Source organism: Fringilla coelebs (genome assembly GCF_963513975.1).
Source record: "Fringilla coelebs genome assembly, chromosome: 1".
NCBI lineage: Eukaryota > Metazoa > Chordata > Aves > Passeriformes > Fringillidae > Fringilla > Fringilla coelebs.
Window position 1 is genome coordinate 60,633,316 of NC_140028.1, and position 23,569 is coordinate 60,656,884.

Consider the following 23,569-nt stretch of genomic DNA (forward strand, 5'->3'; position numbering starts at 1 on the left):
ACATGCTAAATAATAGTACTTTTTTCCAAATTCTGTTTCGTGTATTTTTTAAGCATATGATTCTGGATTCTAGGAGATTGGAAAAACTGTTTACAGAAGTGCATGTTTGAATATTAGATGTGAAGAATAAAGTCCTTCCGTTAGTGCCTTCCCTTCCAGGCAGCCTGTGAATGTTTCAGCTGTTAAAGAAAGACATTATATTTTACAGTTGTCTGGCCTCATGGCATAGCACGCTGTTTATCTGTAGTAATAGAGCAAAATGTCCTGTTTTGCGTGTACCGAGTATGAAATTTTTTCCCTGTTATTTCAGGGAATACTGTATAAATGCACAGAGGGCTTGGAACTAGGTGATCTTAAGGGTCCCTTTCAACCCAGATCACTTAATGATTCTGTGGTACTTGGTACACACAACCTAAAAGCAGATCTCATGAGTAAAAAGATGGCATTTTTAAAGGGTCACTTCTCAGTCTTATGCTTTGGTTAGAGGCCGTGAGTCTGTTCAGCAAGCCTTGGAAGTGTTAAATAAACAGTGTAAGTTACTGAATCAGCTGGCATTTTTCCTGAATTCAGTTTGCTACTCCTCCAGCACTTGGAAATCCTGTCAACTACAGTAATAGACTTTTAAAAAATTTCTTTTTAACATTGTGTATGATTTGCTTCCCTGCATCCTCTTCACCCATGAACTTCAGGTGTCTTGACAGAGGTTTTTATAGCCTTAGTAAGATTGAGCTGGAGCTTTTCAGAGCAGTGTATATGTTGATGTTCAGAACAAATACAGACACAGTAACCAGTATGTTGATATTTTCAAAAGTAGCGTTAAAGCAGATGCATTATGTAAGGAAGCAGAAGAATTCTTGTTCTGCAGAGTGCTTTATGTGTCACATTGTATAGTGGGTAAGTGGACAGCCCTTGTTCTTTCTGGTTTAATGCAGTAGTAGGCTTGTGCTAGCCTTGGGGTTTTTGGCTTGTGTCTGCTCATAATTTCTTTTGGTATATTTTCATTCCTTCAGAACATTAAATTACACACTTCTGGTATTGGCTGTGCATTCTTGTTTCAGGAAAAATCCTTTGCTTACAAATCAAATGGCCATTTAAACTGCTGGTTTTCATCAAAACTACTAGTGTGTAACTAAAAGAATAAATTTCAGGCTAAGTTTTAATTGCTTTTCATATTGGTAAAACAATGCTTTCAAGTACCATACCTGTTCCTCTAGAGGAAGCAAATCAAAAAAGCCATTTCGATGCTCTGGCAAAGACGACTGAGGGGAAAGAAGAGTGATGAAGGCAAGGAAGAGGTTTTGGTTAAATTCTGTTACTCTACAGTGCAGTATTTTGAAAGATGTGTTTCTCTGGGTTTTTTAACTTAAACAATCTTTCACATTTTTGAAGGCTGTTTGTGCCACAATTGTTCGTGAAGAGGACTGGTTTTTATTTCCTGTTCATAGATGTTTTATACTTTGCAATATCCCTCTGACCTGTAGTTTTCACTCCTTAGACACTGGCATTCCATAATTCTTGTGTCCTATGGTCAACCTTCTGGGCCATGCAATATCACTAGAAGCCTGTGTGCAAGGTCCCAAGGTGTCATTGTGTTATTTTCTAGTATCTGCACATTATTCATAAACTCTGGGGGATGGTGGGGGGGCAATAAATTAAACAGACCTAAGTATATAAATATATATAAGTATGTATATATATATATATATATCTCCTTTTCCTTTGTTAAAAAAAAAAACTGGCCCAAGTTTCATTTCAAGTTGATTACTTTATTTGAATAGTGACTATTTTTAAAAGCAGTGTTCCTATAAGAACAATACGTGTTCAAATTAAATCAACTATTACGTTGCAGAGTATACATCTGAATGAAGCTACAATAGAAAAATACACATAGCAACCAACAAAGGTAATAGATGTAATGGTGTGTGTATGCATAATAATTTTGGCAGGTTTGTTTTCTTTAGTCTCTATGTATTTTCTATCATCTCATCTTCCATTGCTTCATATTAATGGACACTGATTTAAACCTACAACAGATTTAGATGTGAAATGTGAATAACATATATTTATAGGTAATTTTTACTGGGCACTTATTAGGAATGCTGTTTCGACCTAAGAAGCACTAACTAATCTACAGTGCATAGGCTAAAACTAAAAAAATAAAATAATTAATCAGACACTTAGATGACAGGTTGAAGAAATTGTAAGTTTAAGTAATAAAACAGTGCAATTCAGAAGAGCCTTTTATTTCCCTAAGTGTGGTTGGAAATACTATCCCCACACATTCATTTTAGTAATTTCTGAACAATTCATATCTAAATCTAACTGAACTATAATTTATTTCTACTAGGCAACTACAACACAACAGTTAAATGTTCACAGTAGTTTACTACGAGTTTGCTTTGGTGCACTGCCCTTAAAAGGCATCCAGGTGTTACTGAGGCAAAAGATGAGCCAATCAAATACAACACTGCTGCAACACCAAGAGAAAGATTTGAAATTCTAATGTGAGATGTGCAGGACTATCTGAGATACCAGTACTGAAGGGCTTTCTTTCAGAAATTAGACTTTTTTTGTTTATATGCTTATTTACTTATTGTGCTGCAAAGTTAATGCTATTGCAGCAGAGTTTATGTGAAGCACCAGTGACGTCCAGTGGTCACGGGCGCAGTCTTAGATGTTTCTCTGGGAATATCCCTTGTTTTGTAACATTAGTCTAACTCAAATTTGAAATCCTCTTTCTCTCCCTCATCTACTCTTTATTCTAATGGTTTGGATGCAATGAGCAAATCATAGTATGGAAAGAATTTCCTTATTGCTATTGCTCCACGTCATATTGATTCTTCAACATCTGCCCCCTCCCACACTTCACATACCTTGAACTCCCAATGTTTGATAAACCTTTCCATGACTGCCTAATCCTGTTATGAAAATAAATTATTCTGTGAGTGAGAGAAGGAAGATTAAAACAAAACAAAACAAAAAAAAAAAAAAAAAGAAAATTTGGATAAACAGTCCTTACAACTTCTGCACATGTTGGATTTTTGTTTTGTTTTTAACAGCAGTGTCTCAAAAATTCATTAACAGCAGTGCTCAGTATCCAAGACATTATAGCTCTTTATTTGTAATTCTGATGTTCACTAAAACGAAACCAGAAGGGTTGAGCTTAAATTAGATGCTTGGGAGAAATAAAGGAGTCCAGCATACAGTTAGGGCATCCTGAAGAAGAAGGGGTAAAGTCAGAGATCTTGTTACTTCACATAAAATAAGGAAAACATCTAGCAAAGCTACTTTTTGTGTTCCTTTCATTCACCTGTTGCTCAGGGATTGCCAATAGAAGTTTGTATCATCTACTGCATGCAGAACCTAATTGGCATTAAGTAATGGATTGCATCTATCTAGGTAATTGTGGCAGCTGTTACTAATTTTAAGGCAGTTATATTATGAAGCAGAGTATGTGATCCTTGGATGGCATCTTGGAGCTTCAGCGCCTAGCAATGGGGGAACCAGACCGCGATCCAGGTCGGGACCCAGAGCCTCCCTGTGGAGGGAAGAACAGAATTGCATTAATTAGAAATTAATATGTATTTGGGGCTGTGCCTTGAAGAACATCAATCTGTTGTAAGTATGACAAAATTTTAAATACTATCTAATGAAAATAGCCTGCAGTTGCCTCTAGTATATCACTACATATTACTGGGATTTTTCACTTCAAAAATAAGATTTATTTTCGTTGATTTTCACCTAGGATTAACTTACTGTCATTAAATCTTCCACAGAAGACTAGACAGTCTCTCATCAATAACTTTTAAGTGCATGTTCTTATTCAGGCCTTCCTAATGAAAACAATTTATTTCCTTGGACAGCATGGAAAATTTCATTTTTATGAACCCTGTACTATGTGTATACTTTAAAACAAGTAACAAAACAAAATCTCAAAAACTTGCATACAAGATGTAGTAGTTTCACATCCGAAAGAACTGAAATTTAATAGTTTTATTCTGCAGTAAATTCTCAGTGTTACATCAACAGGAGGTTTATATGGAAAACTCAGATGCAGATTCAGGAGAAAGCTAAGAAAAGATAAAAGGGCTGATACCTGCCCTATTCTTAGAAACAATAAGAAAGTGTCAAACTGTGAGGAAAAAACTCTGACACTTCATAAATCTGCACTTGAGAAAAGAAGCATTTTTATAGCAAAGATGATTCAAGCGGAAATTCTGACATTTCATTTTTTGGAATTTGAGATTAAGCTAACTTGGTATCTTGTCCCTTAGCTTTAACAACCCTTCTATAGGCAAATCTTGAAAAATGCACTTAAGATCACAAATGTGAGATGGCGTGGCAATTCTTACTGTAATCAGGTGATGACTGAACTGTTGACTTGAAAAAAAAAAAAAGTGTATACTTTGGGACTTCATTTTCTTCATTTGTGTTCTTTCAGCGCTGCCTCCTTAGTTTTACAGAACTGTTACAGGAAAATTGAGTCTAATTCATTAGGTCATTGGCTTTTTTTCTTTCAAAGATATCTTAAAGAATGGATAACTTTTTTATATTACAAGACTGTTGAACTATATAAAGAAACAGTAATTAATGCCTCCTGCTGTAAACAATAGGTCTAAATCAAATAGGCGTGAATAAAAATCTTATCAAAGTTCCAGAAATTATAATGGCTGGGAAAAGGTTATCTAAAAAGTAAAACTGGTGTCAGTATCTCTCAGATATATATATAAAACTAAGCTAAATTATCTGTGATGAATATGCAAAAGAAATTGTTAAATTTCCTGGGAGTTCATTAATGCATGTTTTCAGGCATCTAAATGATGAAGTTTTACAAATAATGAGAGTATATAGCCATGGAATAGTTGATGTACCTGAACCCCCACTAAAATTACCAAGTGCACAGCATGAAAATAAGACTTGAAATGTGTTTGATTTTTACCTGGGCCTCTGAAGAGATCATTCCTTTTCTTAAATAGCAACATAAAAATTCCTACTACTTCCTTGAAGTTTTTGTGCTGTCACTTCGTGCTGCATGTATTTGGAAAACAGCTGTACAATGGGAGATATAAAACCTAAGCTGTTTAAGAGGCAAAAATGTGGGTTTTGCTGCAAATGAAGGCACTGTTACATCTCCTCTTGAGGAGAGGAATAGTTAAGAGTCTGAAATGATCAGCTCTGCTAAGGATCTCAGACCTTCTGACTTGAAGTTAAGATGACTGCTGATGGCATTTTCATGGGCTAACAGTGTACTGGGTTTGTTACGAGTGAATTCCCTGCCATCATTGCCTTAGAGGGAAAAAAAAGTCTCTGTAAAAGTATCTGCCAGTGGATATAGTCTGCTTTTCATGTGTCTGTTTCCTGACATAGGATGTGAAAAATTCTCACAACTGACCTTTTTTTCCTGTTCTGTTTTCATTTATTGCCTGTGTCATGGCTGTGCTGTGCCTTGAAATGGGGAATTGAACCACACTAAAGATAATCTGACCAAATGTTTATTTCTAATATGACAGTTTTGTAATTTGCCCCACTCTGTGGTTTCATAACTTTCGATACTGGCATATTGTGTTTTCCTACCTGGGGTAGGAGCAAGCAGGGACTGCTGGAGTGTTACTACATCCAAATGTGTGTCCTGCACTGCCCTGTACTACCCTTTTGCAGTTTATCAGTTCTCTTTCATTTTCACTATCCCAAATAATTCAGCAGCAACGAGCTGTGCCATCTCGTCTTTCTTCTGTATTTCAGATCATTTTTGCATTCAGTAACAACACTGGTCCTGGTGCAGATCTTTGTGGGACATTGTGGACCTACCTTCTTTCCTGATAGCCACTAACTGTGTATTTTTACCTTTGTTTCCTATCATGTAAGTAGTCACTAAGCCACAAAATAACCTTCTGGTTTATCCATGCAAGTCTAATTCCATCAGAAGCTTTGAGGAAATGTGGTTGTTTCAAACATGGCAGGTTCTGGAGAGGTTTAGCTTCTCTTTTTCCCAGTTCAATTTTTTTGTAATTAAAGTTCACTTGTACTTTACCAGTTTAAAGATTCTGGAAAGAGTGCCCTGGCCCTCATGATAGGATCCCTTGTGTCCCTTATGAGCAGATTTATGCTCATAGAATTTTCCGCTTCCATATCCTGGCTTGTGTGTTTCACCACCCTGCAAAGAAAGATTTTTATGTACATTGCAAATTGTCACATTCCAATTATCATATGCATGTTGTAGTCTTTATTTGTGATCACTGAAATGTAATGCTCAAATGAGGAAATTGGAGGTTGTTGCAATAAAACAATCTTTTATGTAATAAACAAGGATGAAGGAAAATGCTAGGAAATTAGCTGAATAGATTAAAATCTGAGGGAAGCATCAATCTGTAAAAAATGAATTTATATTCAAAAATTAAATACTCAGAAGGTTAACCTGTGTGAAAGAACTTAAAATGTTTTAATTTCATGAGTTCTAAGATGTCAAACGCATCAGCTGATATGTGGTGTTCTGATAGTGAAAGAAATGCTTAATGGCTTGAAGGCTTTGATATTGTGTCTTAAAATGCCAGTAATTTACATGCCATCTCATATAAAATCAAACCTGAGGTAGAGAAGTAGAATTTAATTAGTTGTGAGGGAACTGTGGGAAGAACTTGTCTAGGAATTGCTTAGGCAGATCACTTCTAACTGACAGGAAAGGTGAAACAAAATACTGAGGTTAGTGGCACCATTAGTTTTGCCGGCTGTGTAAAAGCAGTTGCAAAAGTGGAATAAGCCCCTATCTCATCCCAGCCTTCCCTGCCCCCGTCTTTATCCATCCCAGGAAAAGAAAAATGCACCAGATGGGTCTTCCGGGAACCTTTAAAGGAAGAGTGCTTTGCCATGCAGTGGATTTTGCTCCCTTTGTGCTGAAGCAAAAGAAATTATTGCTGCAAGGGCTGTCAAATTGCAAGATAAGAGCAAGCAACACAATTATCATCTTAAAGTGCTGTGGAAGGAGAAAGGAAAGTAGAACAGGAAAAGCAAAATAGCAAACTTGAGACAAAACAAAATTATCACATTGCTGCAGCAGCTTGAGGCAATGGAGTAAGAGATGCTTTGGCCTGGTAAATAAAAGGGCTGTTATCAAAAGCACATTCGTCACCTACCCAGCTAAATCTGGTGAGGGATAATCCTCTTCCCTGTACATGGAAGAAATAGAAACAATGACATGGTGATCACTATGGAACACAGCATCTGGGTCTGCTGTACACAGAAGAAGATGAAAAGATAGCCAAGATTATGAAATAATGGCCAGATAATGAGGCAGGAAGGAGTTGAGAACTACAGTCTGTACAGTCATTTCATAAAGCAGAAAAAGGGCAAAATTGTTTATTGTAATTACTAGAACTGGCTTTGTCAGCATCACATATTTCGAAAGCCAGCTGAGTTCAGTAAATGGAAGGACAGCTCCTGGCTGGTGAGGCTTGTTTGAAAGCATTACCTATTGTTAGTTCACTACCTAAAACAATCACACCATAAATTGAATATAAAAATCCCTGCAAGTGGCTTCAATTAGTCATGCACAAAGTCAGGAAGTGCGTGAGGAAGAGAACCATGACTTCTGTGTCTTAGGCTCTTACTTTAAATTGTTCCCAGTGATTCCTGTAGGCTTTTACTTAGTGCCATTAAGGACAGTGAATCAGGCTTGCAGTTGAATTAGTGGGAATTAGCACATAAATGCCTTGAGTTCCTGAAACTTCTTACCTTTGCTTGCATTGGGGGTGGTGTACGGGGTGAGACCTAAAAACCAACACGAGAGAGTTGTCAAACAAAGGCAAAAATAAATGCCTGAAATCATTAGGCCTTTTGCACATTATCCACCAGCTAAAAATGGTAATTGCATTGAGAAGCTGCTCTGCTGTCTTAGGCTTGCCTGGAATACGCTGGATATATGTCCATCTTGAAACAGTAATAATTCTTTAATACTGCCAGTATTAAAGACACAAGGACACAACCTGTCTATGGTGAAGCTGTATAACTGACATGGTTAGCATTTGGCTATGCTAATGGAGGTTCACATGCTCTTTTGGTAGCATTTCAGTATTGTTTGTTTTCTAGGTAAAAATTATTTTTGTATTTGAATGGCATAATGAGCTCAAAAGGCACAGTACAATTTAAGGCTTGAAATAAAGGGTAGTGATTGGGGAGCGTTTGTTTACTGATGGATTCTAAAGAAAATATTTCATTTTGGTGCTTAAGAGGAGGGGAGACTTACAATGTTCTTGAAGAAGTGGACTACAGGGTTGTCATCAACAGGTCGGCCATGCTGAGATCTTGGGGGGATGGACCCAACGTGGTGGCTGACCCTGGCTGCATGTATGTCCTGAAAAGCAGAACAGGCATATTGCCCAGTCAGCTGGGAAGGACAGCTTATCAGCCATGGCATGAAGAATCATTTTCAGGAGAGAGGAGAGGAGGAATATGCCTTGGAAAATCTGCAGAGATTGCCCCCTACAGTTGTTAGTGCTGTGAAATGGCAAATACACAGTATGTACAGGCACATATGTTGTGCATAGATATGGATGCACGCGTTCTTGACGTTACAGCCCAGTGTGGAAATTGGCTCTTGGGGCTCTTATTGGAAGTTCAGGCTCTTGAGGCTCTTATTGGAAGGCTCTGATTGGAAAGTTCAGGTAACAGAAACCTTGTAATTTTCCTTAAATAGGAATTTTTTCTTAAGTAGGATCATAGACTGTGATTTTAGAAAATAAACCAAAATGGAAAAAAAACCTTAAAATTATGTTGGATCATTCTGCATGGGAAAGCAGGAATAGATTGTGTACCATTTTTAGTTTTCAAAGACTTTGTAACACTCATGAGCTGCAAGAGCAATGTTATTTTCAGAATGAGGGAACCAAGTGAGGCTGACAATTTCTATTTCAGTAGGGCTTTCTATTTTCAGAAGGGCTTCCTGAGCAGTAGTCCAAATGAAGTCAGATCCTGATTTCTGTTGGGAAAAAACTAACCAATGCAGAGAAGTTTGGCTGATTTTTTATCAGGGTTGTTTTTTTTTTTTTTTGCATGCTGATGATATGTGGGCACTTAATTGTTTTAAAAGCAGGAAAATATGAATTTTGGATCTGAGAGATCTCCATAGTGTCAGGTAGTCAGTCCTGCTTTAAAATCTGCAGCAGTTTCTACTTGGTTGCTAGTTCCAATGTTGTCAAAATAGCCTCTGCTTCTGCGGTTAGGAAGAGAGAGTCGGTTCCTTCAGTCACGGTTTTGTCTTCTTAATCTACATTCAAATCACCCTTTGAAAGCTGCTGACTGCCTTGTCTTTAGGATAAATACCATGGTGTTGCAGATCTGATGGGCTATGAATGAATTGCCACAGGAATGGAGAGAAATTGGGATAAGGTTTTACAATTAAGACGGGGTCGAATTTCTTGATTTTGGTGTTCTGACCAATTATTAGGTGCTAATAACTTGGCTTATTGGAAAGGTTATTGTACTATAAATACAAAGTTTCTTCTGCCTGCAGTGCCAAATGTCATCACAGGCTTTGACTGTCTCCTGTCTTAGGTGTATGAAGCAGTAGCAAATCTGAAGTAATTTTCAACGACTGTTCTGGGTGAGTTTCCTGGTGTTTAAAATAAACTTCCATTCATATTGTCATCAGCAAACTTCATCTGTCTTCAGAATCTTTGATATTATTATTTGTGACAGGTAATTTACATGTTTCTGCTCAATTCATTATTGAAATTACTCTTTCACCTCTAGTTTTCTCTTGCAATTTTTGAACTCCTAGGGACAGAAAACAAAATCCAATGTTTTTTTTCAGAGACTGCTTTTGTTTATGTAATATCTGTAGGTGTTAAAAGATAAATTCTGATGGTTTTGAAATTAAAAGAGAAATCTGATTTATACTGCCATGATGGGCTACTGAGATGGTGTGATATAAGTGGACCTTTTTGAATGAACTCAATTTAACAGTTACCACGTGTTTCATTAGTGCATTCAGATCATCACTATTTACTTTAAAATATGTTTTAAGTGCTTGGATTTAAATAATACTTGTTAAAACCTTACAGGAATAGAGAAGAGCAACTCTTTAGGGAGGGATATAATTTGCTTCTTATTTCTTTGTGTTACTTGTGTCTTTCACCCAGGGGCTGCAGTGAGTTCTCCCCACACCTCTTGCAATGTTGTTAAGAATTTCAGTCTCGAGATTAGTATTGCCAATAAAAGGCATCCTTGGCTTCCATATCGATGTATTTTGAAATGTACTTGCCAAGTATGAGCGTGAATTCAGAGCCCTTGGATATTGGTGGTAAAGTTTAAAATGGAGGTGTCTCTGTGCCCTTAAAGAAAGTTTAAACATACAACAGTTCCTCAGTAACTGAACAGAAGAACCTCAGCTTTTCCTGATCCCAGTTAACATAAATGAAATGTTTGACCTCAGTTAAGGATCTCAACTAAGTCAACTCTGCTGCACCTTCAAAAAAGCCAAAAGGAACCCTAAAGCTGAATGATCTTAGTAAAAAAGATTTACCAGTAGTAGAAATTTAAGCAGTAACTGGGAGATCTGATAACATAGTTTTCACCTTCACTGTGAAATCAATAGTTTTAAGGATTAATAATCTAAATAAGAATTCTTTAAAATATACATAAAATACCCGCAGTTAACCTGTAAGGGAAGTGATTTTTTTTAAATACATTTTGTGGTTTTTTCTGGGGATGCACAGGAAAGTAGCATTGTTTTACTGTGTCACCTACCTTGGTAGTATGGTGGTATGTTGGCCACTAAGACAAAAAAAAAAAAGAGAGTAACTGTGAATGCAGTGCAAAGAAAACATGCAGGTATTTTAAGTTTCAACATTAGCTATACATTGGAATTGCATTCCCTGTGTTAGCCATGTACTTTCACATCAGACTAATTATGTTTACTGGCACAACCTGTATTAGTACCTTTTAAGAGCTGTTACTTTAAAAAATTAATTTTTAATTTATTAACAAATTATTTTAAATAATTAAAATTAATAAATTAAAAATTAATAAATTATTGTTAGTTAGTTAACATTAATTAACTAGCAATATGGGCTCCATTTGGGGTTTTGTGCAAGGTTGTTATTACATTTCCAGTTGACCTGAAGATTCCAAAGTATGCGTTTGTGTGTGGGTGTGTATGTATTTATGTCGGTATATATGTATGTATGCATGCTTTTCAGTGTTGTGCAACAACTGGCTCTGGGTATAAAATCGATACAGTTAAGCAGTTACAGGCTTTTTTTTTTTTTTTTACAGTCATGAAATCCCATGAAATCCATCCCTGACTTTGCTTGCTATTAACAGGATATGTCAGATCTTGCAACTCAGATGCATTAGGGGGGACTTTTAAATGCGTATTATCATTTCTCTGAGGGCTCTCATCCTCCACAAGAGGATTGCTTATAGCTGAAGATTCCAAATGCATGTAAATAGCTCTTAACTCCTCATCAGTCTGTGATATGCATTTGTGCTAATAACAGTATTAAGATACTTTTGGAGTACTTGATTTTACAGCTTTTTACAGTTCCTTTTGGTATCACTGTGTGTGCTTTTATTGCCTACATCAGAATGTGAGATGATGTAAAGTACCTCCCATGTTGTTTCTCTGCTGGCAAAATCCACACATATAAAATATGGAAATAGCTGATTTAAAAGGCAGTCAAACCAGGTAAAGATGGAAAACAAAGGGCTTTTTCATGGGGTCAATGGGTTTCATGGTTTCCAATAGCTTTTCTTCGCAAGATACCTAACACGTTGCTGTGCATGAATTTAAAAGATATCATACAAAATCCACACATTTCAAATTCTCATAGACATGAAAATTGCATTTCAATTGTCTTAGAAAACCAAACTGTTCCACAACCTGTAGGTTGTCCATAATGTTTAACCACCCCCACTAAGACATTTGGAACTGTACTGGTAGACTAAAATTATGCTTTAAGCATTATGTGATGAACACTGTGCTGTTCTGTGGGAAGAAAAAGCTGAAAGTTCAACAGGGAATTTGTGAGCCACTCAGCTGATTCTGTGTTAGTCCTTGAAACAGACTCTGAATCCCAAGCTCTAGTGGAATTGCTATCCAGGTTCAATTTTAGGTAGTCAGTATGGTTTCTAAATATGTATGCCAAACAGGAATTGAGATGCATTCTTTCAATAAATATATATGCTTTTTCTTATTTTAATCATATGGAAATCTGTGATATAGTTTAATGAGGAATCTGGCAGGCACTTGAATACAGAAATTGCTTCATCTTGGGATTTGGAGGGGCTTTGCCCATGAGGCTTTGTGTTCCGGGGCATGGCTGACACTTCATCAGAACCTTCACCAGGCAGTGACAGAATACACAGCCCATGTGAGATGTATTTTTCCATGCTTATTCCAGCAGTAGTGTAACTTCTGTGAGCATGCACTGCTAAATCAGAGCTGTTGGTTCCATCCTTGTTCACGTACAACCCAGGTAGCAGTTTGCTCTTGGTGGCAGTGTTTGTCCCAGGCTATTCATGACTTGCTGATCTGTTACCAAAAACAATGGGACCGCTGACGTCTTCCCCACTGGCTAATCTGGTGATGACATTATAGTTAATTACCTAATTCAGCAGGCTTTCAAAATCACTTTAGGAAGGATGAGCCACCCATCCCTGTAATGGTACTGTTAATTTTTACTAATGTGGAAGTTAAGATAGAAATTAAATTACTTGCTCAAAGGTATAGAGGAGAATTGACAGGAAGAGGGATGTAGAATGCAAGAGATTTTGCCTTTCAGGGTTGTGCTGAGATCAGTCTTTGTCTAGAAATAGGCTATGAATGAAAAGAGGAAGAATTCTTAGAAGCATGACAGGAATGACAAACATGACAGTGAGTAGAGATGACTGAAAAGTAAGAAACATGAGGAAGGAAACAATAGAGAACTCTCCCATCAAGAGAGGTGCCAATCAATAATCCAGAACCACATTTCTCCATAACCCCATTACCCTTTAGTGCCTTGATGATTAGTGTTCATAAATTAACAGGTAAAAGAATTACTGGGGAAAAAAGAAGAATGGGGACAGTTTTTCAGGAGAGTTCTGGTTTATGATGGGACTCAAATGGCAGACCAGTGCCATCATACTTTCTTGGGTTTTTTCCCTGTGTCCATTGTTGTGACACTTGATAAATGGTTTTAGAGGCAAAACCCAGGGCTTTAATTTGACTTGGCTTTTTTGAAGCATTTTTTCTGCCTAGCATGAATGATTTTACTCAAATATTCTTCATGACAGAAGTTCTTTATCTGCTCGGACATAGTCTCTGATGCATACTCAGTATTCTTCTGTTATTGTTCAAGTTGGTATCAGTGACATAGATTTGTTGAAATGATCCATAGTATGGGTGGGGGTTTTCTTGGCTGGATTTGTTCAGGATTTTGTTTGAGAATCATCACTCCAGCAAAAAAAAAAAAAGACTTTGGCTAGTAAGTATTCTCCAAGTAGCTTCTGCTACCATCAAACTTCACAGCCTTTAGGACTTTACTGTACATGGGCAAGATATGGAAGGCATCCTGCACTGGTACTCACCATGATCAGTTTCTACTGATCACCTGCATATTTGGTGGAGATGCATCTGTTGGCTTGTGTTGCCACAGCAAAACAATGGAACATTATGGGGTATGGCCACTGGTAAGAAAGCAGTAATTTATACAATTTTTAGATGTCCTGTTCCCTGGTATTTTCATACAGTCATGAAGGTAATAGAATAAGCAAGATGGGAATTATTTAGAAACATAGCTGTGAATACCAGGTGTACACAATCACTTTACAGCTGCTGGCCAGAAAAAAGTTACTACAACTTTTGATTTCTGGAAATCTCAGATTGCACATACTCAACCACCCACCCACAAAATATTTGATCACTTCTCATCTTTGAGGGATTGGCCCAATTCTGTTTCTTTTCTGCCTTTAATAGGTAAGCAAGTGACAAGCTAAACTCTCATACAGGTTGTTAAAAGCACTACTGGCTGCCTCAGCGTAACTGGTAGAGAGAGTGTAATAGCAAGGAGGGTTTATTCTTATGAAATATTTAGACATTGCATGGTTAATAGAATATTTCTTTGAAAGAAATATGTGGTAAAATTTCCAATAATACTGTTAGTATAAAGTGGGGAAGATGGACCACTCCAAACCTGATGCTCATACAGTTTCCAAGGTATATTAATTGTATGATGTATCAAAAATGGAGAAGTAGATGCATCATAAGAAATAGTTTTTAATTGATTTTAATTGATTTGTAAAAATTCAGTAAAATCACCTAAAAGTGGCAGTGGTGGTTTCTTGTGCAGGTCAGAAATGAAACCAAGTAACTTTGGAGTGTAATGTCTCTTAAATGGAGACCATTTCAGGTCTCCATATTTTGCATCAGAGATATTTTGCATCAGTATAAAAGGTGAAAGCCAGCAATTGTTACTAATGCTATGTGATGACAGAGGTACAAAACAAGGTCAGAGACACAAAAAAGGAGTAACTTTTGCTCTGGTTTTCTATCTGGAAGCATTTACCATTGTGTAATCTGAAAAACAGCTGAAGTACGTACAGTGATTTATTTTGGCATTCTAGGATGGAAAGTGCTAAAGCTAATGCAATTCTTCATTTGCAAGGAATGGGATAGAAAAAACTAATATAGCAGATTTTAATATAAAGCAATTTCTTACTTATCTAACTGCTTCATCTGCAGAGAAGTAAACATTACATTGTTCTTAGGCAGAGAAAATCCTTGCGCTGAATTTTTAATAGCTCTATTTGACCATCTGTTATGTACATTTTTGGCCATCTGTGTGTACATCCCTGCCTGGCCCTTGCACTTGTTTAAACAAACACCGGCTCTGATATATTTAAAATGAAATCCAGACCTTAATCTCAGCTGGGCTGAGGGGCCATGCAGGTGAACAAGAGAGGCATGGCTGAGAACAGCTGAGGCCAATTCCCACCAAAAGATCCCAAAGCTTCCATCAGTGCCCCTCCACCAGCTCTGCCCTCAGGCTCAGGCTCAGGCAAAGGGCACCACAAGCTTTGAACTTCACCAAGTGCTCAGAAGAATCCTTGGAGCTCTTCTGTATGCAACTTACACATACTACTGTTATTGTATTAGTGGATAGGAGACCTTAGAAATAGTCAAGCAAAGACTGAACTGAAAGATCCTGTTAGAAGCTTAATGAAAGCAGAAAACCTTTTGCTGTGGAGTGATTAGAAACGGAGATCCTTCAAATGCTTTAGTTGATTAATTTGTATTTTAGCCTGAACATGTTACTAATACATTTCTGAATGTAAGAGGCACCAGACCATGTAAAAACCAGTAAAAGCAGTGAAGCACACAGGCACTCTCCCCACTCATGATTTCCTCTTTAACTTGTAAAAGAAATCATCAAATACTTTGTCCCATTTCTAAACAAACCTTGCCATGCAGCTGATGTCAGGTGAGCAAGAAGCATTACTAATATGTTACCAAAACTTAGTGCTTGCACTTCGAAATACCACTTAAAGAGCACTTAACCAATTCCAAATTCCCAAATTCCTCTAGTACCTTGTAATAATTACTTCAATTAGTAACTTCCTTGAAAATGCAAGTTCCAGTGCATTAAATAATGTGTTAATTATTAGGCACAAATAACATGTTTATGGTTATACAGGAGTTAAATGAACATGTCAAAGTCAATCCCATGATGTTGGCTCCTAGGCCTTTCACTTCTCCCATGGTGTGTGTATTCACCAGTTGGTATTGCCTTGTTTTTACAGGTGATTTTTTTTAAACCAGGCATACCTAAAGTAGTCTGAGGTTCTACCACTGCACAAGCTAAGTGAGCTTCAGACTGGCAGTTCTGTTACACTAATTCATTTTTAGGCTGCTACAAATGAGAGACGAGATTCAGAGAGAACACCAGATTCAGGAGCTTTGGTTATTCAAAGCCTACCTTTTACTTCCAGAAGGAAACCTCTCTATTCCCTTCTGTCTAATGCACTGTTCTAACTGAATTTTGCAGAAGGACATGCAGCCTCTTAGTGAACTAAAAACCTGTCATGTACAAGTAGTAGTTTGTTGCAACTTCTGTTAATGGATTAAAGCATTTAAAACAAATTAAATCATTAGTACACTGGTTTTTGTGATGTAAACAGTTTAATGAATACATAAAGCACATAAAAAGCAAAAGATTAAAACAAAATTATTGTTACAACCACTATAAACTCTATAAATTTTTTTTACAAGCATACAGCTTGCACAGCAGGTTTTACAAAACAGTGTATCACAAGCAATACCACTCCCTGAAAACTGAGACTTGGAAATTAAAATCACAGTAAGTATTTACTTAAATCACATCATATACTAGTCAGACTAGCACTGATTTTACTGCTTTTCAAATTCTTCATGGTGCTGTACTATACATTAAAGCTTCCACAGGAAATGTGAATGGAGTTCAAGTGAAAAAAAAAAAGAAAAAATATTCTGATTAATTTATCCCTCCGTGGCACTATTTAAAACTGTGGTTCCTAAACTTTTTGCCTTTGCATGGTTATCGCAACCATTTTTGTAGATCCCCACTCTAGCAACTGCTTAGCTCAGGAGTGGGTTTGGAACTGCTGATTCAGAAATGCTGATCCCAAACCCTGGTTCTGCTCTGAGAACTTCAGCCCAGTGCTGCTCCTGCCCCATCTCTACATTCCATATTTCTTGCACCCAAACACATAGAAGTTGGGAAGGAAATACATGAGCAAGGCTTCATTCAGGCAACAGGAGACAGTTACAAGATTGCATACAAAACTGAAGCAAAATGTAAAAGAAATTGATTTAATCTTTCACCAAGTCTTGCCTCGCCTATTATTTACTGTCACTCGCATATTTTGGTTTGTTTGATCTGTGTCACAAGTGTAGTTTAAAGTTTAGTACGTTAATGCAAAATGTTAAACCAGGAGAGAAAAGTTTTTGTTTCACAATCCAAACTTAGTAGAAAAAAAACTAAAATCATAAACAAAAGGATTACAAAACAACTGCATCAAAGAAACAAAATAGCAGTCAGTACATACTGAAGTTGAATACAGGCTCAGAATCTAGGAGGCACAAAGAACATTTGATCGTTTTAACAAACTTGCTTATACAAATATTCTGTGAAGATTAGAAAGGAAATAATTTATTGTTATGCTACTCTCTCTTGCATGCTATTTAAAATGTCTGCACCACAGTTTCTGTTGCCATTTAAAATCCTTTTTCAATATGATTAAATTTGAGCTGTGCACAACAACAGTTTTGTTTCAAATATTCTACCTTAAAAGTTTTTCTTAAAAGTACAAAATTCAAGCTGGTTTTAATTGAGTTTCAGCTATCCAAAATCTCAGTGGGATTGGGGGAAAAATGGCAAATGCACTTGCTGCCCCTTAGAGGAAAAGGAGTATTTCTGTACATTCCAGTATTTCTATTTTTAACAACTCTCATGGAACTCCCATGCAATTTAACTCCAGAATTGCAGGGCAGGGGAGAACCTGCTCCACATGAGAAAAGGAGGCCATGAAACAGTCCCGGCATTGTTCCCACCCCACCTTTCTAGACACAATAGTGAATATTATTCATTAATGTACTTCTTAGCTATGGATGCAAGAAGAAAATGCCTCCACAAAGAATTTATAATGTGTTTTGCTTGAATGTCAGCCCTAAATCTGTACAAAGAGCAAGTGTTGTCTTTGCATTCCAGTGCTTGCTAGTGTGGGTAGTTGAGATGCTCCCACTGAGGCATGGGCTGGCTGAAAAAGGAAGACTGCAAGAAAGGCAGCTGCAGAATTGCTTTGAAATGCTTCAAAATAAAAAAAGAAAAAAGTGCAAGCAAATAAACAGTGCAGCTCTAGGAACTTTTCAAGCCTTTGAAATTCATCCTTTAAGGTGCTTTTAGTGGTATCTTATTGACCAAAGACCTGTTTACTTAGTGAAGTCTGGAATACTGCCAAGGGACTTCATTCTATTTCGGCTGGTCCATGAACACCTTCATCATCTATCAGTGATCCTCTACAAAATTCAGCAAATGGCAACAACTATTTAGGGCTTAAGCACAAATGAGCCATGTAGATTTCCTCTGTCTACTCTTGTATAAATAAATGACACCACAAGCCTTTCTTGATACAAGAAACCAAAAGGCATCGTTTCAAAGAGGCTAAATAAATAATAGTTGAAATGAATGTGCCACTTGCTCAATACTTTCCACACTGAAGCCCTCCCACAAGAGAGTTTCCTAGGAATGTTTCCTGGGATGTACATCAATATTATCATTGTGTGGAAGAGTGCTAGAGATGCTTTGGCACTGGAAGTCCTAATGTGACAGACTTTTGCCAAAATAATTCAACTTCTCTGTGCTTCCAGCTCAGATCTGCAAATCAGGACTCCGTAACACTATGAGCAGTTTTCTTAAGGGAAAAAACCCCAAACAACTACTTCTGCTTGGTAAAAAAGGTCAGAATTGTCCATAATTCTGTTCTGTTTTGCAGACATTTAAAGTTCTTCAAAATAGCATTTTACAGCAGAGATAAAAGACATGATGTCCTGTCCTCTCATACATAATTACATCAAAATCTCAAAATCTGTAGAGAATCATTGCAATCATGTTCACACCAAAGGATAAAATACAGACTTTGTACAGTTGGCAGACATTTTTAGCATTACTCCTAAAAACTGAGTTGATTGGTTTGATTTATTGCCATGCAGGAATGCACACACCTCTGCATATTCTGTATGCAGAATCTAACTTTTTGGTATTGTTGCCTCACTGTACAAAGAACATTTCATACACTTTTTCATTGAGTAACACAGTACATGAACAAAACAGCAAGAGTTGAGCTGGCCAACCAGGCCCCAGAAAACAGCAACTGGGAACAGTCTCTGTTATTTGCAGTAGCAATAAGAAAAAAGGTTTTCTTCATGCTCATAGCTACTGCTTGTTGCATTTATGAATATTACACACAGGAACATTACACACAAAAATGTTACTACAGAAAAAACTTTCTGGCTGCTAAATCTTTGTCAATAGCAGTACAGGCCCCAGTTGGTAAAGGTGAGAATTAAAAAGAACAAAACACCCAGCTTGCTTAGTACTGCCCACCAACTGTGAGAAGCTTCTGGTTTTAAGTTCCTAGAGTATTTTTCATCCAGTGGTCTCTACATTACAACAACTCTTCAGGGAAGGGCTATTACACGTTGTGCTTCCAGGTGTGGAGCTGTAAAGGACACTGACAGCCACAGCTGTGGGACCACCACAGATCAGTTTTACACCACAGGGCAGTTTGTGTCCTGTCCCAGGGCAGCACTGAGAGACAGCACAGATCACAGGCTGGAACACTGAATAGACCTCAAAGGTTGTCAAAGGATTTTCAAAAATTTAGGCTCAGCCAGCAACTATGAATTCTGCTTTTTGCAACACACAACTTGAACAACTACAACAAATTCAGCTAAAAGAAAAGTTTTACAGCCCTACAGCAGTTCCATTTGCATGCTTATGTAGTGTGTGGACACACAAACACAAGACTCCACTTATCATTTACATGGCAAAAGGTACAGCGAAAACATATTAAACTTCATCACTTGAATAATAGTGAACTAATATGCCAGCTGCATAATTTATCAGAGGAGGCAGGTATCCTGGAAAAGGGAAGAATTTAATTAACAGTCTTTCATCAATGCCCTTGGTTTTGAACTGATAGTGTAGAAATGGCCTGTTATACAATTTCTAATATGAAATGCTTGGAATAAATCTCAACTTCTTGTCAGAATAAAGCAGCTGGATTATTTTGTACATCTGGGATTCAGGATAGTATCTGTCAAGCTATCTCCCCGGCAATGCTGTCAACTGACCTTAAACATACTCTTGCACAAGCAGGCTGAGAATTTAGCCACAACTCTTTTTCTAACATCTATTTCCAAGTCTGCCCCTCAGTTAGTGCCAAGATATGTAGAGATCATCTTGCATTTAGTGCTCTCATCCAGCTTCCTTTCGCAAATATTTAAGAACAATACACAAAAGCAGGCTGAAGTTTCTCTAAATGGCACAGCATAGAAATGCATACAGCACGCCACATTAAATGCTCATTAAAATTCCTCCCGGTAATGTTTCTAGAGCCCCCTGGATTGCTAATACTCCACGTTACTACTCAGAGTAGCTCCTCTTGTTTCCCAGATCTTTGCTTTTTTTGTTGTTGCTGTTTTCAGTTTAAAGCCAAGCATTATATTACAAGTACCATCCCGCTGGCTAGGTCAACTCTTGCCTTATAGCAGCGAGACCTTTCTTTCAGACCCACCCTTCCTCTTTAATTGTACTGTGTTTTGCTGTAGCCTCGCAGTTCTCTATTCCTCAGAGCTCACCTTGCCCGAGCCCCGCCGGGGAACGTGCCTTTCACCTCCAAAGAATCTGCCCAGCGAGTCAAGTAGACCCGAGTCTCTGTGCCGTGGGGATCCATGTCTGGCATGGTCTATAGTGCTCGCAGATGCCAGTTTTGATCCGTGCCGGAAAGAGGAGCGTTTTTGTGAAGCCATCAAATCCGAATTCTCCGAAGCTGCTGCACTGTCCTCTTGGATGGTCTGTAGCTCGTCTGACTCTGAGGGCCGATCTTTGAAGGTGTTGTCTTCTCTTCCTGGGGCATCTCGGGAAAAGAGGCGGATCAAGTGGGGGCGACCAGTCCTGTCAGCTGGGTTGGCCTCGGGCCAGGCATTCTTTGGTTCTGCTGTGCCTTTGGAGTCTGTCACCGCTGGGCTCTTCGTGGAGGTCCCATTGTTCTGGTTCACATCTGCCTCTCCTGCAAACAACAAGGATGAGATATGAATACAGGCCTGTGAAAAACAGCCCCGGAACAATGCTGCTTTCTTTCCCTTGCCTTGAGATGCTCATTTCATACAAAACCCTTAATATGTGCAGTTGTAATGAAACTATGTTCTCTTCCAGCCTTAAAGAACATTAAGTTATCTTGGAACTGAAACCAGAATGATGTTCTCACACAAATTTGCAGGAGTTCTAGGTGATTTTTTGGTGTGTGTAGGTTTTGGCTTTCTTTTGGTTTTCTTTTTAACACATTTATAAACAGATTGATAGATTACTTGAAGTGTAACTGAAACTAACTTTTTTTACATGGAAGGCTTGTGGATGAGGAGGCTTTCAGTGAATAATCAGAGTTCCTGTACTTTCCCTTGAGGACTGCTAATCTAATTATGCCATCTTTCTCCAAAACAGGGGGGAAAAAAAATAGTGACATTGCAGATCGGTGCTTTCACAAGTGCACATTCTCCCTCCACAGTGTCAGAGCTTATGGCCTCATTTGGAATCCCACGCTGTAACTACAATATGGATCAAACAAACACTGAGGGGAAGGGGTTTTTTGCCCCACTATTGAATTTTTCCTCACTTCAAAAAAGAGAGCACTAAACTGCAATTTCTACTTGGCCTCTCATGATAGTTTTTGTCCATGTATGATGATACTGGCACTCCAGGTACAATGTCCTAGCACTGGTGCTGAAGGCCTAAAACTAAACTGTCCAATTTGTATTTAGTGCTTGTGAGAAGTGACAACAACAATTACCAGCAACTGACAATCTTTTTTTTTTTTAGCCAAGAAAGGTGCCAAGACAGACCCCTGTGATAAGTGAAATGCCTGCTGCCTTCTCCACAGCTGTGTTCTGATGCACCCAGTAAAGTACCTGAGAAGCATCAGCTGCAACACACTTAGCCCTTCCTTCACCTGTAGTAGCTCCTTCTATCAGTGACAGAAAGATTTATGGAGGTTTTGGTGGTCTATACCAGGACTCCTACTGTTTTAAAGGAAACTGTACCCACTGAAGAATATGCCTCATCTCCAAGGAACACCAAAAGAGTATTAGTAGGTCATTGCTTGAGGAACAACCTTCAGCACAGACACCTCCCTTACACTCTGTGTCAGAAATGTCTTTTGGAGTTAAGGGCGCTCAGAAATCCAGAAATAAGTTAGTCATGTGTTGCCTTTAGGGTCTCCTAATTACCTTTTTACATCCTCATTTGATTTGGTCAAATGTTGCCATGGGAGGGATAGGATCTGGCAAATACTGCTGTGTTTTCGAAGTACTTCGGGCTCAAGTACTTTGCTGATTCAGCAGAGCAATTTTACACTTGACACAGTCATTTCATATGGTTTCACCCATCCAGAGGGCACTAAAGAAACCTTTTCACAGGCTGAGAATAATTCTGAAATAATTTTATGGGTAACAATATAAGACAGCACAATGATGGCTTCTGCAAAACCTGTGTGTAGGTTACAATTGGTTATAATCAGCCTGCGAGGGTTTTCCATATAAAAACATAAAATGCAGTTTTGCTGTGCATTTTTTTATTTCATTTGTGAAAACTAGCTAGAAAATATTCAAGAAAAATGTCTTAGGTTAAAACATCTGTAAGTCTCTCAGGAATAGAATTATTTAACCAGTGCCTGTCACTGAAGATCTCATTAGTGGTGAAAATATTTGCTGGCAACTTTGGAATTGGAGTTTTCCTGAAAAGATGCTCTCAAACTTATTAGAAACCACTAACATACCCAAATGACTTTCTTAATAGAACAAAAGAAAAGTAACTAACTTGGATGTGTGACACATTCTGAAACTGCAAAACATTTTAAACAGCGACTCTAAGCCTAGGTTCTATACCATAATACAAATCCATTCAAGGACAGAAAAAGAAAAGCAAACAAAAGAGTTATTGTATTTAATTAAATGCATTAACAAAACACCAGAGCATCTGCATACTAATATTTTTTACAACAGTTGTTCTTTGTGCCTCTGAATACGGGTATTGGTAAGCAACAAAGAAGGGCATTTGTGCCACAGAAGTAGCTTCTCCCAATGCATACGCAGTGCGCGACAAAGTATAAATCTTTCTGGAGGCTTTATCTCAGCAGTGACAGCACACATTTAAGTTTGTCTCTAAATTTTCTTCATGCTTATGTCTTCTCTAATATAAAAAAACACGTAAGAGAGATACTGTTAATATTGTTACTAACTAACCAAAGTCTCCCAGTGCATTTGGAGAGACAGATCACTTTAATAATGTCCTGAGGACATCCAGAATTAATGGACTATATAAATGTATGCTTATTTGTTCATTTAAAAACAAATATTTAGACTTCTATTAAAACCTATTGTAAATGCTGTGTATTGCTACTATTTTTTTACGTTGTTTTTCTCTGGAAGATGAAGCTCTTTCTTAAAATAGAGCACACGACCTGTACCATATCACTTGCACAAAAGAAAGTTGCCCAGGGAGGAAGAGATCTTAGGCACTTTTTTGCTAATCCTTGTAAAATGAAGTACAGCAGGATGCGCTGCCATAGGCTTTAACTAGAAGGGTATGGAAGTATATTCTATTTGTATTTAAGTGCATAAGGTCCTTGAGAGCTGCACAAATGAGAGCACAAGAAAACACCTCCTCACATTAGCCCAAAACCAGCCAGAGGGAACAAGACTCCAAGTGACTTCCAAAAAGAGGAATACAGATGGACAAAAAATTCTTAGCACTCAGTTAATGAAACCAAAGAGAAAGTCCAA

General features: G+C 37.8%; 1 protein-coding gene across 1 annotated transcript in view; it reads right to left on the reverse strand.

Moving 5' to 3' along the window:
- Positions 1-3,481: 3,481 nt before the first annotated feature.
- MBP (myelin basic protein) overlaps positions 3,482-23,569 on the reverse strand; it is a gene marked incomplete at its 3' end in the record, with an annotated part of 107,932 nt that continues 87,844 nt past the window's right edge. The window contains exons 4-10 of the mRNA XM_084206557.1: positions 20,372-20,802; positions 10,741-10,767; positions 8,240-8,347; positions 7,729-7,764; positions 7,131-7,163; positions 6,032-6,154; positions 3,482-3,538 (exon numbers count right to left, since the gene is read on the reverse strand). Coding sequence (XP_084062683.1) covers positions 3,482-3,538; positions 6,032-6,154; positions 7,131-7,163; positions 7,729-7,764; positions 8,240-8,347; positions 10,741-10,767; positions 20,372-20,802 — 815 coding nt within the window. The remainder of the gene's footprint in view (positions 3,539-6,031; positions 6,155-7,130; positions 7,164-7,728; positions 7,765-8,239; positions 8,348-10,740; positions 10,768-20,371; positions 20,803-23,569) is intronic.